We start from the raw sequence: 16078 nt of genomic DNA, 5'->3' as shown, positions 1-16078 counted from the left end.
TAGTGAAAGCTATTAGTAAAAGGAAAAGTTTAAATGATCCAAGGTCTCAGATACTCAAAATATCTGGATTTCAATAAAATCACTTTTCTTGACAATAACCAGAAAGAATACAAACTGAATGAAAAAAGACAAATGACAGATGCCAACTCTGAGATGACAAGAGATGTGAGAAATTCTGACCGATTTTAAAGCAGCTACAATAAAAATGCTTCAGTGAGCATTCACCAGCACTCTTGAAACAAATGAAAAAAAAGTCCAGCAAAAAAAAAAAAAGGGGGGGGTGGAGGGAGCCAAATAAAAATTTTAGAGGTAAAAACCACAATGGTTAGGATCAAAAGCAGAATGAAGAAGACAGAGGGAATTAACAGTGAATTTAGAGACACAACAATAGAAATTATCTAATCAGGAAAACAAAAAGTGAACCAACTAGGGAAAAAAACATGGAGCAGAGTCTCAGTGACCTGCAACAACAGAAGATCTATCATTTGTGTCATCGAGGTGCTAAGAGGAGAGGAGTAAAAAGGCAAGGCTGAAAAAGTACTCAAAAAACTAATGGCAGGACTTCCGTGGTGGTACAGTGGGAAGAATGTGCCTGCCAGTGCAGGGGACACAGCGTTGATCCCGGGTCTGGGAAGACTCCACATGCTGCAGGGCAACCAAGCCTGTGCACCACAACCACTGAGCCCACTCCAGAGCCTGTGAGCAGCAACTGCTGAGCCTGTACACTGCAACTACTGGCTCCTGCATGTTTGACAGCCCACACACCACAGCTACAGAGCCTGCGCTCTAGAGCCGCAACAAGAGAAACCACCGCGATGAGAGAAGCCCATGCACCACAATGAAGAGTAGCCCCCACCTGCCACAACTAGAGAAAGACCACACAAAGCAGTGAACACTCAGCACAGCAACAAGTAAATATTGAAAGTGAAAGTTGCTCAGCTGTGTCTGACTCTCTGTGACCCCATGGACTGTAGAGTCCATGGAATTCTCCAAGCCAGAATACTATAATGGGTAACTGTTCCCTTCTTCAAGGGATCTTCCCAACCCAGGGATCAAACCCAGGTCTCCCACACTGCAGGGGGATTCTTTACAAACTGAACCACCAGGGAAGCCCAAGAACACTGGAGTGGGTAGCCTATCCCTTTTCCAGTGGATCTTCCTGACCCAGGAATCGAACCAAGGTCTCCTGTGTTGCAGGTGGATTCTTTACCAGCTGAGCTACCAGGGAAGCCCCATTAAAAGTAATAATGGTAAAAGAATTGTAAATGACTTAATATTCCTCTTCTGGGGAAGGGGAAGAGAGGTGACATGCTCTTATAGTAAGGCACATCTCACTATTTTATACATGAATTTGAATTGTGCAACTTTAGTAAAAAGAATAAGGATATCTTTACATAGTATTTCCCCACCACTAAACAGATAAATTAGAACTATTTCTCAGTCTTGATAACTTACATGCCTTATTTAAATTAGGATACAGTTTGGTTTGCCAGCTCCCTAAATGCTGTTAGGAGCTCTTAAAAAAAATCAGTTTATCAGTTAAATAAAACTGTCCAATTTATTTTAGAGGAGGTTATTTCATGAACATGCCCTCAGACATTGTTTAAGGCCTTTGTCAGAACGTATTCTCAGAAGTGTGAGACAAAATATTTTTTAATTTAAATTTGTGTTAATTTTTTAAACCAACATAAATAAAAGAAAATCTTAAAGCAACTAGAGAAAGTTTTTCCCTAAATAGGAAAGAGGTCCTATTTGAAGGACAGAGGTTTTCTCAACTGAAACCGTTGAGACTTGAAGAAACTGGCACATTTTTCAAGTACTAAAAGAAAATTCTATGAAATTCTAACCTTATATCCAGCAAAAGCATATACTTCAAGACTGGGAAAATCAATAATTCTCAAATTAATAAAAACTAAAAGAATTTATTGCAAGTAGAACCTACCCAAAAAGAATGGCTCAAAGAACTTCTCTAAACAGAGACAAAGCAATAAAAAAAGAACTCTGCATCAGACAGAAAGAAAAACACAATGATAATTTAAATTCTCCTCTTGAGAAAATAAACTATTAATTTCAAATATTATATTGTCCTATGTCATTCAAAGTGTCTGCAGGGAAGTTTAAGAAATGACAAGACCTCACATAATATTTTTACATGTGCTCAGTCACTCCGTCATGCTACCCCATGAGTTGCAGCCCTCCAGGCTTCTTTGTCCATGGAGTTTTCCAGGCAAGAATTCTGGAGCGGGTTGCCATTTCCCACCCTATGGTATCTTCCTGACCCAGGGATTGAGCCTGTGTTTCTTGAGTTTCCTGCATTGCAGGTGGATTCTTTATCACTGTGCCAAAATAATAATTACATAAATGTAAATAGTTTATATACAAAAATTAAAAGACAGGCAGAATAAATTTAAAAAGTATGACCCAACAATAGTCTACAAGAAACTCACTTCAAAGGTAATTATATAGGTAGGATGAAAGTCAAAAGAAAGACGTATTATGCAAACATCAACCAAAAAACACCAATTGTGACTATATTTCATTAAATGGACTTAAGAGCAAAGAAGAATACCAGGGGTAGAGAGTAACATTATATAAGAGTAAGAAGATAAGAAGACACAGCAATCCTAAACATGTATGCACCAAACAATAAAATTCCAAAATATGAAAACCAAAAGCTGATAGAACAGAAAGAAATCCACAAATACCATTGAGGACTTCAACACCTCCTCCACAGTAACTGTTAGAATAAACAGAAAATCAAGAAGGATACAGCAGAATTTAGCAGGATCTATTTGACATTTATAGGACATTCCATTAACAACAGTACACATTCGTTTCTAGTACTCATGCAACATAAACCAAAATGACCTATATCTTGAACCATTAAAAGAAATTCTCAAAAAATTTTAAAGGGATGAAAATACAACTGACCCTTGAACAACACATGATTTAGGGGCTCCAATCCTCACCAAAGTCCAAAATCTCATATAAATTAGAGTCTCCCCTACATATCTGTAGTTCCTCTGCATCCACGGTGCCTCAGATTCTGTAGACAACCACCCTTGGATTGTACAGGAATATACTACTTACAACGGAAAAAATCTGTATACAAATAGCCCCCCACAGTCCAAACTGGTGTTATTCAAGGGACAACTGGATACAGTTGTGTCCTCTGATCACAGCAGAATCAAACCAGAACTTAGTAACTGAAAAATAGCAAAATTTCCAACATTTGGAAATTGAACAACAAATTTCTAACTTCAACAGTTAAAAGAGGTTGTCTCAAGGGAAATCAAAAAATACAATGAACTGGATTACAATATAATTACAACGTACCAAAACTTGTGGAATGCAGATAAAAGCAGTGTTGAGAAGTTTACTGCACTAAATGCTTACATTAGAAAAAAGAAAGTTTCAGTAATATCAACTCTCACCTAAAAAACCTAGGGAAAAAAAACAAAAACAAAATAAACTCAAAGCAAGCAGAAGGAAGAAAATAATGGATAGGAGCAGAAATCAATAAAACTGAAAAAAAAAGAAAAATCAATAAAAGTCTTATTCTTTGAAAAGATTAATACATGGACAAATATTTTTAAGAGAGAAGACATAAATTACTAATATCAGGAATGAAACAGGGGACAAATTTCTAGAGACTTCAGAGGTAAAAATACTATCTACTACATCTCTTCCAATATGAAATTCATAAAATAGTCACATAACTTTATTAAGGAACTTGAACTCATAATTTTAAAACTCACCAAAACTCAACTACACCTATGGCCAATTAATCTATGTCAAAAGAGGCAAGACTATAAAATGCAGGAAAGACAAGTCTCTTCAGTTAATGCTGCTGGGAAACTGGACAGCCACATGTAGAAGAATGAAATTAAACATTCTTTAACATCATACACACAGAAATAAACTAAAAATGGATTAAAGACCTAACTTTAAGACCAGATAGGCAGAAGACCCTTTGACATAAATCACAGCAGTATCTTTTTCAATTTGTCTCCCAGAGTAATGAAAATAAAAACAAAAATAAACAAATGGGACCTAAACAAATTAAACTCAAAAGCATTTGCACAACAAAGTACACCATAAACAAAATGAAAAACACAAACCACAGAATGGTATAAAATATTTGCAAATGATGCAACCAACATGGGATTAGTCACCAAAATTTACATACAACTCATACAGCTCAACATTAAAAAATAAAAAAATGCACAGAAGACCTAAAAAGATATTTCTCCAAAGAAGACATACAGATAGCCAAGGAGCACATGGAAAATGATCAACACCACTAATTATTCAGTTTAGTCAGTTGAGTTCAGTCGCTCAGTCGTGTCCGACTCTTTGCGACCCCATGAATCGCAGCACGCCAGGCCTCCCTGTCCATCACCAACTCCCGGAGTTCACTCAAACTCAAGTCCATCGAGTCGGTGATGCCACCCAGCCATCTCATCCTCTCTCGTCCCCTTCTTCTCCTGCCCCCAATCCCTCCCAGCATCAGGGTCTTTTCCAATGAGTCAACTCTTCGCATGAGGTGGCCAAAGTACTGGAGTTTCAGCTTTAGCATCATTCCTTCCAAAGAAATCCCAGGACTGATCTTTAGAATGGACTGGCTGGATCTCCGTGCAATCCAAGGGACTCCCGAGTCTTCTCCAACAACTAATTATTAGAGAAATGCAAATCAAACTACAATAAAATATGACCTCACACCAGTCAAAATGGTTCTCATCAAAAAATATGCAAAACATAAATGCTGGAGAAGGTGTGGAGAAAAGGGATCCCTCCTACACTGTTGGTGGGAATGTAAACTGGCACAGTCACTACAGAGAACAGTACAGAGGTTCCTTAAAACCTAAAACTAGAACTACCATATGATCCAGCAGTCCCCCTTTTGGGCATATACCTGGAGAAAAACATGGTTTGAAAGGATACATCCACCCCACTGTTCACTGCACCACTGTTTACAATAAGCCAAGACATGGAAAATCTAAATGTCCAACCACAGATGAATGGATAAAGAAGATATGGTAAATATATAAAATGGAATATTTCTCAGAAAGAATGAAATAATGCCATCTGCAGCAACACAGATGGACCCGGAGATGATCTAAGTCAGAGAAAGACATATATCACAGATATCGCTTATATGCAGAATCTAAAATGATATAAATGAATTTACTTACAAAAACAGAAACAGACTCTCAGATTTAGAGAATGAACTTATGGTTACCAGCGAGGAAGAGTGGAAGGGAAGGACAGACTGGGAATTTGGGATTGACAGGTACACACTGCTACGTTTAAAATAAAATGCCTTTCCATGAAAAAAAAAATCAATCAATGTCACCAAAAAGAAATCTCCAGATCCAGATGGCTCACAGGATAACTCTTCTAAATGTTTAAAGAATTAATGCCAGTTCCACACAATCTCTTCAGAAAATAGATAAGCTTCATTTTTTGAAACTTGTTATTATCCTGATACCAAAACCAAAGGATCAGAGACTTAACTGTAAAACATAAAACTATAAGCTTGAAAAAACAAAAAACAGGAGAAAATCTGAAGGATCTTAACACTAGGTACAGATTTCTTATACTGACACCAAAAGTATGATCCATAAAAGGAAAAAGGAACAAATTAAAATTTTAAAGTTTTGCTCTGTGAAAGACCGTTAACAGAGGAAAAGACGAGCTTTAACCTGTCCTGCTTTACTTGTGCTACTTGCCCTACACTTGGGAGGAAATGTTTATAAACCACATATCTGAAAAATGACTCATATCTAGCATATACAAAGCACTCTCAAAAGAAAACCCAATTAGAAAGTGGGAAAAAGACATGAAGAGACATTCTATTCAAAAGCATATGAGAGCAAACACATGAAAAATGTTCATCATTAGCCATTACGGAAACACAAATTAAAATCCTGAGATGCACAATATACACCTATTAGAATGGCAACAAATAAAAAAGGAAAAAAGAGTGAAAACATCAAATGGTGAGAAAGTACAGCAACTGGCTGGTGAGAATGTAATGATTCAGCCAGTTTCTTAAAAAAACACACAACCACCTTGTGACTCACATGAAGCAACATCTCCACTCACGGGCATTTATCCCAGAAAAAGGAAAAATCATGCTGGTTCAAAATCCTGTACACATTTATATTAACTTTGCTTCGAGAAGCCAAGAACTGGAATCAATCCAGATGTCCATCAGCCAGTGCATGGTTAAACAAACTGTGGTCCCTCCATACCAAGGAATGCTATTAAACACTAAAAAAAAAAAAAAAAAGCCGCTGTTACACATAGCAGTCTGGATGCATCACTAGAGATTACGCTTAGTGAGAAAAGCCAGTCCTAAAAGACTGCATATTGTATGACTTGATTTATATAACCATTTTGAAATGAGAAAGCTGTGGAAACGGAAAACAGGTACATGATTGCCATTAATTAAGGAGGGGTTGGAGATGCGAGGGAAGTGACTGTGGCTCTAACACGGGACCAACACGAGGGATTCTTGTAATGCAAAAATATTCTGCATCTTGACTATAGCAGTGTCAGTATCCTGGCTATGATAATGCACCATGTTTTGTAGGACGTTACCACTGGAGATTAAAAGGTATAGAAAATGCTTCTGTACCCTTATAAAGTCTGTGCTTCTGTACTTCTTATAACTGCATGTGAAGAACCTATGCTGCTGCTGCCACTAAGTCACTTCAGTTGTGTCCGAGTCTGTGCGACCGCATAGACGGCAGCCCAACAGGCTCTTCTGTCCCTGGGATTCTCCAGGAAAGAATACTGGAGTGGGTTGTCATTTCCTTCTCCAATGCATGCGTGCATGCTAAGTTGCTTCAGTCGTGTCCGACTCTGTGAGACCCTATGGACAGCAGCCCACCAGGCCCCTCTGTCCATGGGATTCTCTAGGCAAGAATACTGGAGTGGGTTGCCATTTCCTTCTCCAGAAGAATCTATGATTATCTCAAAATTAAAAGTTTAGTCAAAAAATAAACATCTTAAAAAAGAAAAGCTCTTTACCTGCTAATCCTGCAGTAACCTGGTCTGTTCATCTAATGCTATGGCCCCTCTCCTACCTATCATTCAAATCAAATTCCTTCTTTGCTGCTGGATTATTTGGTCCTTATTTTATTCAGCAAATACCATTCAAATAAAATTACTCTTGCTAAAGTCATCTTTCAACTACAAAACAAAATGGAAACCTGCTAGTGTTTTGGTTTACTCGCCTCTAAGTATTTGACACTGATGGCAGCTTACTCCACTTCCCTGAAGCTCTCCTGCCTCTCCTTCCACGACAACACTCTGTTGGTTTTTCCTCCTGCCTCTTGAGCTGCCCCTGGGGGTAGGGAAGTCCCCTCTTTATTTTTCCCTTTTTTACTCCCAAATGCTAGCTTTATCCAGCTAGCATTTCTTGTCTTCTATATGCTCCTTGAGTATTCTGGCTATCATCCATTCCACCCACATGTCCTTATCAATATCTAACTGCATCAACAAGCCCCAGGGCAAGTGTCCCACAGGACACTCAAGCACAGTGTAGTCCACGCTGGACTACCTCCTACTCCTGTCCACCAAGAAGAAATCTGTTTTTTTATATTCTTATTAACTGTTACCCCATTCTCATAATATCCTACTCAAAAACCTAGGACTTTTCCTAGACTCTTCCCTTCTCAACCCCAATACCTAAAAAGTTTCTAAGTCTTTTAAATCCTTCTGAGTATCCCTTGATTTTTGTCCTTTTTCTCATGTGTTCTGTCAGTTTCTTAGTTTAGTCACACTTATCATCTCTTATTTAGCCTATTTCCTTGCCTGGCTCCCCTCCACTGTTTATACTGTTTACAGGAAATTTTAACTAAAATACAAATTTGGTAATATTACAATGGTGCTTCAACTTCTTCCAAGGCTCCACACTGCTTTCAAGAAAAAGTATAAATTTCTTACCCTGATATGTATGACCTTTAAACCTCAACCTATTTTCCATATCCATCTCCTGCAGCTTACCCTTCTTTGCTACTCTCTAGCCTCACAGAGCCATTTGGAGTCTCCTGAACATGCCACGTGGGCTCCTGACGAGTGCCTTTAATCATGTTCACCTTCCCTGGAATACAGCCTTCCCAGCTGAATGGCTCCTACTGCACCTCAGCACTCAGCTCTGGCAGCACTTAGCGGGAGAAGCCCCGCTGAGCCTCCCGTCCCCAGTGGACTACTGTATTTATTTAGTAGTCTTTCCAGTATTGCTATTATTGATTTCCTTTTGTAATCTCCTCTAGCAAATATCTCCAAGTATTCCTGGAAAGCCACGACTGTGTCTTACTTTATCTCTGTATCCTTGATACCTAATAAGAATGAAAAGTTGAATAAGCGTTTATCAGATTGAACAGAAGTCAATAATTGATTCAGGCTCTATTAAATCAATGAAAGCACTTCTCTCTTACACTGTCTCCTTTGAATCAAAACTCATCTTGATGATACACACAAATCTTCTAATATGATCCACAGTGATGCCTTTGCTCTAATAAGACCATTATATTTACTCTACTTATCTAAACACGTTTATGATAAGGTCTTTCTGGTTTCATTTTAGAATGTAAACTTCTGAAGGGCAAGGAATTCTGTAATTCTTAAGGACCTAAACAGTTACATGTCTCTAAGAACTTTACAAATACTAGCTGAGTCCTTAAAAGGACAAAAAAGAGAACTGAATTACTAGAGATCATATTAGGCTAATAAAAAGAAATACTGCAGGGACTTCCCCGGTGGTCCAGTGGCTGGGACTCTGTGCTCCCACTGTAGGGGACCTGGGTTTGATCACTGGGCAAGGAATGCAGATAATACCACTCTTAATGGCAGAAAGTAAAGAGGAACTAAAGAACCTCTTGAGGATGAAAGAGGAGAGTGAAAAAGCTGGCTTGAAATTCAACATTAAAAAAACTAACATCATGGGATCCAGTTCTATCACTTCATTGCAAATAAAAGGGGAAAAAGTGGAAGAAGTCATAGATTTTATCTTCTTGGGCTCCAAAATCACTATGGATGGTGACTGCAGCCATGAAATTAGAAGACTTTTGCTCCTTGGAAGGAAAGTTATGACAAACCTAGACAGCATACTAAACAGCAGAGACATCACTTTGCGGACAATTGTCTGTCTTAGTCAAAGCTATGGTTTTTCCAGTAGCCATGTATGGATGCGAGAATTGGACCAAAAAGATGGCTGAGCCCTGAAGAATTGATACTTCCAAACTGTGGTGCTAGAGAAGACTCATGAGAGTCCCTTGGAGAGCAAAGAGATTAAACCAGTCAATCCTAAAGGAAATCAACCCTGAATATGCACTGGAAAGACTGGTGCTGAGGTTGAAGCTCCAATACTTTGCGCTGATGCAAAGAGCAGACTCACTGGAAAAGACCCTGATGTTGAGAAAGATTAAAGGCAAAAGGAGAAGGGGGCAGCAGAGAATGAGATGGTTAGATAGCATCACCGAGTCAGTGGACATGAATCTGAGCAAACTCTGGGAGACAGTGAAGGACAGAGGAGCTTGGCGTGCTCTATCACAAAGAGTTGGACACAAGTTAGAGACTGAAAAACAACAACAGGGAACTATGAAGACTCGACAGGCCACAAATAAGTGTTCAAATACCACAAATAAAAGATCCGTGTGCTGCAACTAAAACAAGTTTTAAGTTTAAAAATAAGGAAATACTGCAAACGTATCATCTTAAAATAACAAATACTGCATCTCAGGCCTGATATCCACCCAAACTCACCTTTGTCTTGTTGAACACTCCCCTTCTTCTTCAGCTACCCATCCTACATCAGCAAAAGATACCACCGCATCCTCTCCCGGGGGGCTGCAGCTCCATTCTGTCGTAGGGCTGGTCAGCTGTAAGTTACAAATAGGGAAAATTCTTCATCTAGCACCAAAATGGTAGCATGAAACATTTAATTACCTAAAGGAAAAGCTTCAGCTCTAGCATTACAAACACACAGGCAGTTTCTCACATTTCCACTGAAGGTCTCCACAAAAGGGACCTTTATTTATGTCATACTGTTGTTTAACAATGTATGTAATCTCTGAATTATAATTTAACTTATTCAATTTTTATTTTACAGGTAAAATGAGACTAAAAAAAAAACAAAAAAACCTCTGTTCATCCTCAAACATTAAGAAAATTTTTAGAATCAATTCTTTTCTGAAGAGATGTAGTAAAAAGTATAGGAACAAGAATAAACAAGGAACTTTGTGCTAAATCTGGCAATATTTTTAAATGGATATTGCTGTTATAACAATGAAAATACATTTTTAAATGTCATTAAATCTCTTGATTTTTAAATAAAAGTATTAACTATACTAAAGATTTGAAAATACAAATAGCAGTAGACTTTCCTGGTAGCTCAGAGGTTAAAGCGTCTGCCAGGAATGTGGGAGACCAGGGTTCAATCCCTGGGTTGGGAAGATCCCCTGGAGAAGGAAATGGCAACCCACTCCAGTACTCTTGCCTGGAGAATCCCATGGAGGGAGGAGCCTGGTAGGCTACACCCCATGGGGTCGAAGAGTCAGACACGACTGACTGACTTCACTTCACTTCACTTCCCTACTGAACCTTAAACACAGAGATGAAGGAACAGAATATTCTGAAATAAATATAACAAAGAAAAAGCATGCAAGTTCTGAAATTTACCTTCAAAACATGGAAAAAGAACTTAAAGTTTTGTAACATGAATAGCCTCAAAGCGAGAAGGCCAATGAATAATAATTTTAGAATAGTTCTCAGGTTAACATAGTATTTCCTATAGGGTTTAAATAAAGAAAATGCAGACTTTTTAATTTACCTTGAAAGAACTGGAAAAATAATTAAATTTAATTTTTATTACAGAATAATGCCTCAAAGCCAAAAGGCCGATGAATATTAACTTAAAAATAGTTATCAGATTAATATGATACTTCCAATAGGGTTTAAATAAAAAAGAATATGTGGACTCAATTGAAGAAAAAAGCTTAAAAGGCCAAAGAGAGAGATTTACATATTTATGTGTTTATCAGAAAGTTTCTACTGTAACCCATTCTTAGTTTGAACCTTCTTACTATCATTGCAGATGAAACTTTTGGAAGCTACACTGAATTAATACTTCTTCCTCAACTGTAAAATATACCATACAAACACATAATACTAATATGGTTAAAAATTTTAAATACCTTTAGGTGCTAGTTCATGAAGATCAGTTTGGTTACATAATTCTTTGTTTAGAAAATAAATTTTGTTCTAATACAGTTACTAGTTGGTAGGAAGAAAGGTGTATTTATGATAAATCGAGTTTTGACCTGAAGACTTCTTTCCTCCCAATAAAGGTTACAAAAATTGCTGTTTTCGTCTCAGATAATTTTGTTCATAAAAGGAAGCAAAATGATACTTTTCTAAGAATACTCAAAAATTTAAGTTTTGTGACAGCTTGTCAGAGTATTTTATAATGTAAAGATCATACAATACTTCTCAATTTTACATCTGCAATACTTCATATATTAAACATGAAATGATGCTTTTTGCACAAACTTTTTTAAAAAAGATTATTCCATGGACTTAGTTTGTAACCTTACTAAACATTGATTAAATGTAATCACTGAAATAATATCATGTCTACAACATGTACTCAATGAAATGAAAATGTTAATGACACTGTCAAGCACCAACTCCAGAATTAATAATATCTGTATCATCTCTAGTTGACATCCTGCCCCACAAAATAGAGCAGTTTAAATATTTAAATTACATATCTAGGTTATAACAGTGATTTATGCCACCAAAAAAGCCTAACAAAGTCCCTGGGGAAACCAAACTCAATACTAAAAAATAAAACTGAAAAAACAGTAATACTAATCTTTTTTTAAAAGGCCTCTTCCGCTGTTGCTGAAATATGCATTCAGTAGCATAAGCATGAAATGACGAGGACAATTCACTCAGTAAAGTGCTGGTGTAGATGAGGTTAGCATAGGCATGGGGTCTGAGGGCATGGAATTCTAGCAAGTATGATGTAGACGCCACTACTGACATGCATGGATGACTGATGGGAAGTTCGAAAAAGTAAAGGTCAACTTACTGAAGGTTCCAGCAAGGTCCTGTCCTATCACAGCTATTGTTAGTAGGGGGAAAAAACAAAACAACAACAGTGAAGGGATAGAAAATTTTTCTTTTTCAAAATCAAGGGGATTATAAAATTTAAAATTAGTGTTTATCAGTATCCACAGTCTTTTCAGAAAGTATGAAAAGCATTTCATTCAGAGCAAGATTTAGTAGCACTGTATTTTTTACTGATCTTAAGAAATTCAAATCAACATTTGATACAATTTAAATTATCCAAGATTCAGTTATATTTCAAGAATTTTACCAAAGTAACTTTGGGTTATTTAAAACTATACTAAAGAAACTGATTTATTAAATAAAATACATAAAAGAAAAATATAAAGTATTGAAATACTTAAAATATTAGAAGAACTCAGCATGTCCTCATGGGACTTTTCATAAAATTAACACACTGGTCCCAGGAACCAGGATTCTTGCTTCATGCCAAAAATGGTGTAACAGTAAATATACTCAGTCTATTTTACCACCAGTTGTCTACAGCTAAATACAAAACATGTATTCTTCAAAGCAATACTGTAAAATATTGATAATAACATCTAGCTTTTTTATTTATAAATTTAATTATTTCTCTTTTTCTACCAATTCCTGTCATAGTTAAAATATTAAAAGCAGAATTTCTACATTTTAATATAGTGACCCCAATAGGTCACAGGGCATGCCTGTGTAAAGAACACCAAATACTCTGGCTGAAATGCAGGCACTAACACTGATGAGTGATGTGGTCACACTTAAAAAAAAAAATTGAGCATTTATTAACACTTTCTATTCATGATACACCTAGAATGGATGGGGGAGGGAAGAAGGTGAGGGAAAACAGGGAGAAGGAAAAAAAACCTGAGAGTCGAGAGGGAGAGAAATGTGTTTATCTCTCAAAATAACCCAGGAAGGTAAGTAACAGTATCCCGAATGGAGAAACAAGTCTCTAAGAAGTCAATTATTGAGAAAGAATAAAATATCATAAATGTTATTTACAGAGCTGGGCTTCAAATTACTATGCCAGGCTACCAAATTTATACAACATAACACTTGCAATCTTGATTCGGTTATCCTTAATGGCCATCTTATAGCAAAAATATTAATATCTAGAAATAGACATTGCACACAGTGTGACATTTCATGCTAGCATACCGCAGATTATCAGAAAGTAATGGGTAATGCCGATGGGCAGGTCCCTGCTAGTCATGGCCTGATAAAACGTGGTCCACTGGAGGAGGGAATGGCAAACCACTTCAGTATTCTTGCCTTGAGAACCCCATAAACAGTATGAAAAGGCAAAAAGATAGGACACTGAAAGATGAGCCCCTCAGGTCGGCAGGTGTCCAATATGCTACTGGGGAAGAACAGAGAAATAGCTCCAGAAAGAATGAAGAGGCTGAGCCAAAGCAGAATGATACCTAGTTGTGGATGTGTCTGGTGGTAAAAGTAAAGTCCAATGCTGTAAAGAACAATACTGCATAGGAACCTGGACTGTTAGGTTCATGAATCAAGGTAAAATGGACGGGAATGGGCAAATTTAATACAGATGACCATTATATGTACTACTGTGGGCAAGAATCCCTTAGAAGCAATGGAGTAGCCCTCAAAGTCAACAAAAGAGTCCGAAATGCAGTACTTGGGTGCAATCTGAATATGACAGAATGATCTTGGTTCATTTCCCAAGGCAAACTATTCAACATCACAATAATCCAAGTCTATGCCCCAACCAATAAAGACGAAGAAGTTGAAGTTGAATGATTCTATGAAAATCTACAAAGCTTCCCAGAACAAACACCAAAAAAAGATGTCCTTTTCATCACAGGAGACTGGAATGCAAAAGTAGGAAATCAAGAGATACCTGGAGTAACAGGAAAGTTTGGCCTTGGATACAAAATGAAGCAGGGCATAGGCTAACAGAGTTTTGCCAAGAGAATACAATGGTCATAACGAACACCCTCTTCCAACAACACAGGAAATGACGCTATACATGGACATCACCAGATAGTCAATACTGAAATCAGATTGATTATATTCCTTGTAGCTGAACGTGGAGACGCACTATACAGTCAGCAAACACAAGACCTGGAGCTGACTGTGGGTCAGATCATCAGCTCTTTATTGCAAAATTCAAGCTCAAATTGAACAAAGTAGGGAAAACCACTGGCCATTCAGGCATGACCTAAACCAAATCCCTTATGATTACCCAGTGGCAGTGATGAATAAATTCAAGGGACTAGATCTGGTAAATCTAAATTTGGAAGACTCAGCAGTGACCACAGGACTGGAAAAGGTCAGTTTTTATTCCAATCCCAAAGAAAGGCAACATCAAAGAATGTTCAAACTACCGCACAATTGTGCTCATTTCACATGCTAGCAAAGTAATGCTCAAAATCCTCCAGGTCAGGCTTCAACAGTGTGTGAACCTAGAACTGATGTATAAGAACCAGATGTATAAGCTGGATTTAGAAAAAGCACAGTAACCAGAGATCAAATTGCCAGCATCCATTGGATCATTGAAAAAGCAAGAGAATTCAAAAAAAACATCTACTTCTGCTTCATTGACTACACTAAAGCCTTTGACTATGTGGATCACAACAAACTGTGGAAAATTCTTAAACAGATGAGAATACCACACCACCTTTCCTGCCTCCTGAGAAACCTGTATACAGGTCAAGAAGCAACAGTTAGAACCAGACATGGAACAACAGACTGGTTCTAAACTGGGAAAGGAAGATGTCAAGACTGCATATTGCCACACTGCTTATTTAACTTAAATGCAGAGTATATCATGCGAAATGCAGGGCTGGATGAAGACCAAGCTGGAATCATGACTGCCAGGAGAAGTATCAACAACCTCAGATATGCAGATGGTACCACATTAACGGGGCTTCCCTTGTGGCTCAGCTGGTAAAGAATCTACCCGCAATGCAGGAGACCTGGGTTCAATCCCTTGGTTGGGAAGATCCCCTGGAGAAGGGAAAGGCTACCCACTCCAGTATTCTGGCCTAGAGAATTCCATGGACAGTCCATAGGGTCGCAAAGAGTCAGACACGACTGAGCGCCTTTCACTTTCACCACTGTAACGGCAGAGAGCAAAGAGGAACTAAAGAGCCTCTTGATGAAGGTGAAAGAGAGTGAAAAAGCTGGCTTAAAAGTCAACATTCAAAAAACAAAATTCATGGCATCTGGTCCCATCACTTCATGGCAAATAGATGGGAGGGAAAAAGTGGAAATAGTGACAGATTTCATTTTCTTGGGCTCCAAAATTACTGCAGACGGTCACTGCAGCCACAAAATTAAAAGATGCTTGCTTCTTGGAAGAAAAGCTATGATAAACCTAGACAGCGTATTAAAAAGCAGAGACATCGCTTTGCTGACAAAGGTCTATATAGTCAAAGCTATGGTTTTTCCAGTAGTCATGTACGGAAGTGAGAGTTGCGCTATAAAGTAGACTGAGTACCAAAGAATTGATGCTTGCAAACTGTGGTGCTGGAGAAGACTCTTGAGAGTCCCCAGGACAGCAAGGAGATCAAATCAGTCCATCCTAAAGGAAATCAACCCAGAATATTCACTGGAAGGATTGTTGCTGAAGCTGAAACTCCAATACTTTGGCCACCTGCTGGGAAGAGCTGACCCATTGGAAAAGACCCTGAGGCTGGGAGAGATTGAAGGCTGGAGGAGAAGAGGGTGACAGAGGTGAGATGGTTGGATGGCATCACCAACTCAATGGGCATGAGTTTGAGCAAACTCCAGGAGATAGTGAAGGACAGGGAAGCCTGGCGTGCTGCAGTCCATGGGGTCACAAAGAGTCGAACATGACTTAGTGACTGAACACACCAGCAACAACAAGCTGGGGAAACTGTTAAGATTACCAAGGATTCTTAGTATGAATCCAGGTACTTATCCTCAGAAGGCTCAGACATCAATGACCATGATACATACTATGTCTCTC

At 38.1% G+C, this 16078-nt stretch overlaps 1 protein-coding gene across 2 annotated transcripts in view; it reads right to left on the bottom strand.

Moving 5' to 3' along the window:
* The window catches only part of MTFR1 (mitochondrial fission regulator 1), a 62031-nt gene that overhangs the window by 20707 nt on the left and 25246 nt on the right, over nucleotides 1-16078 (bottom strand). For both annotated transcript variants that reach the window (XM_052651521.1, XM_052651522.1), the window contains one exon: nucleotides 9778-9893. In XM_052651521.1, the coding sequence (XP_052507481.1) occupies nucleotides 9778-9893 (116 nt within the window). The remainder of the gene's footprint in view (nucleotides 1-9777; nucleotides 9894-16078) is intronic.

Source organism: Budorcas taxicolor, chromosome 14, assembly GCF_023091745.1.
Source record: "Budorcas taxicolor isolate Tak-1 chromosome 14, Takin1.1, whole genome shotgun sequence".
NCBI classification, from domain to species: domain Eukaryota; kingdom Metazoa; phylum Chordata; class Mammalia; order Artiodactyla; family Bovidae; genus Budorcas; species Budorcas taxicolor.
The sequence above is the reverse complement of the archived record's forward strand: the minus strand, read 5'-3'. Positions and strand labels throughout refer to the sequence as shown.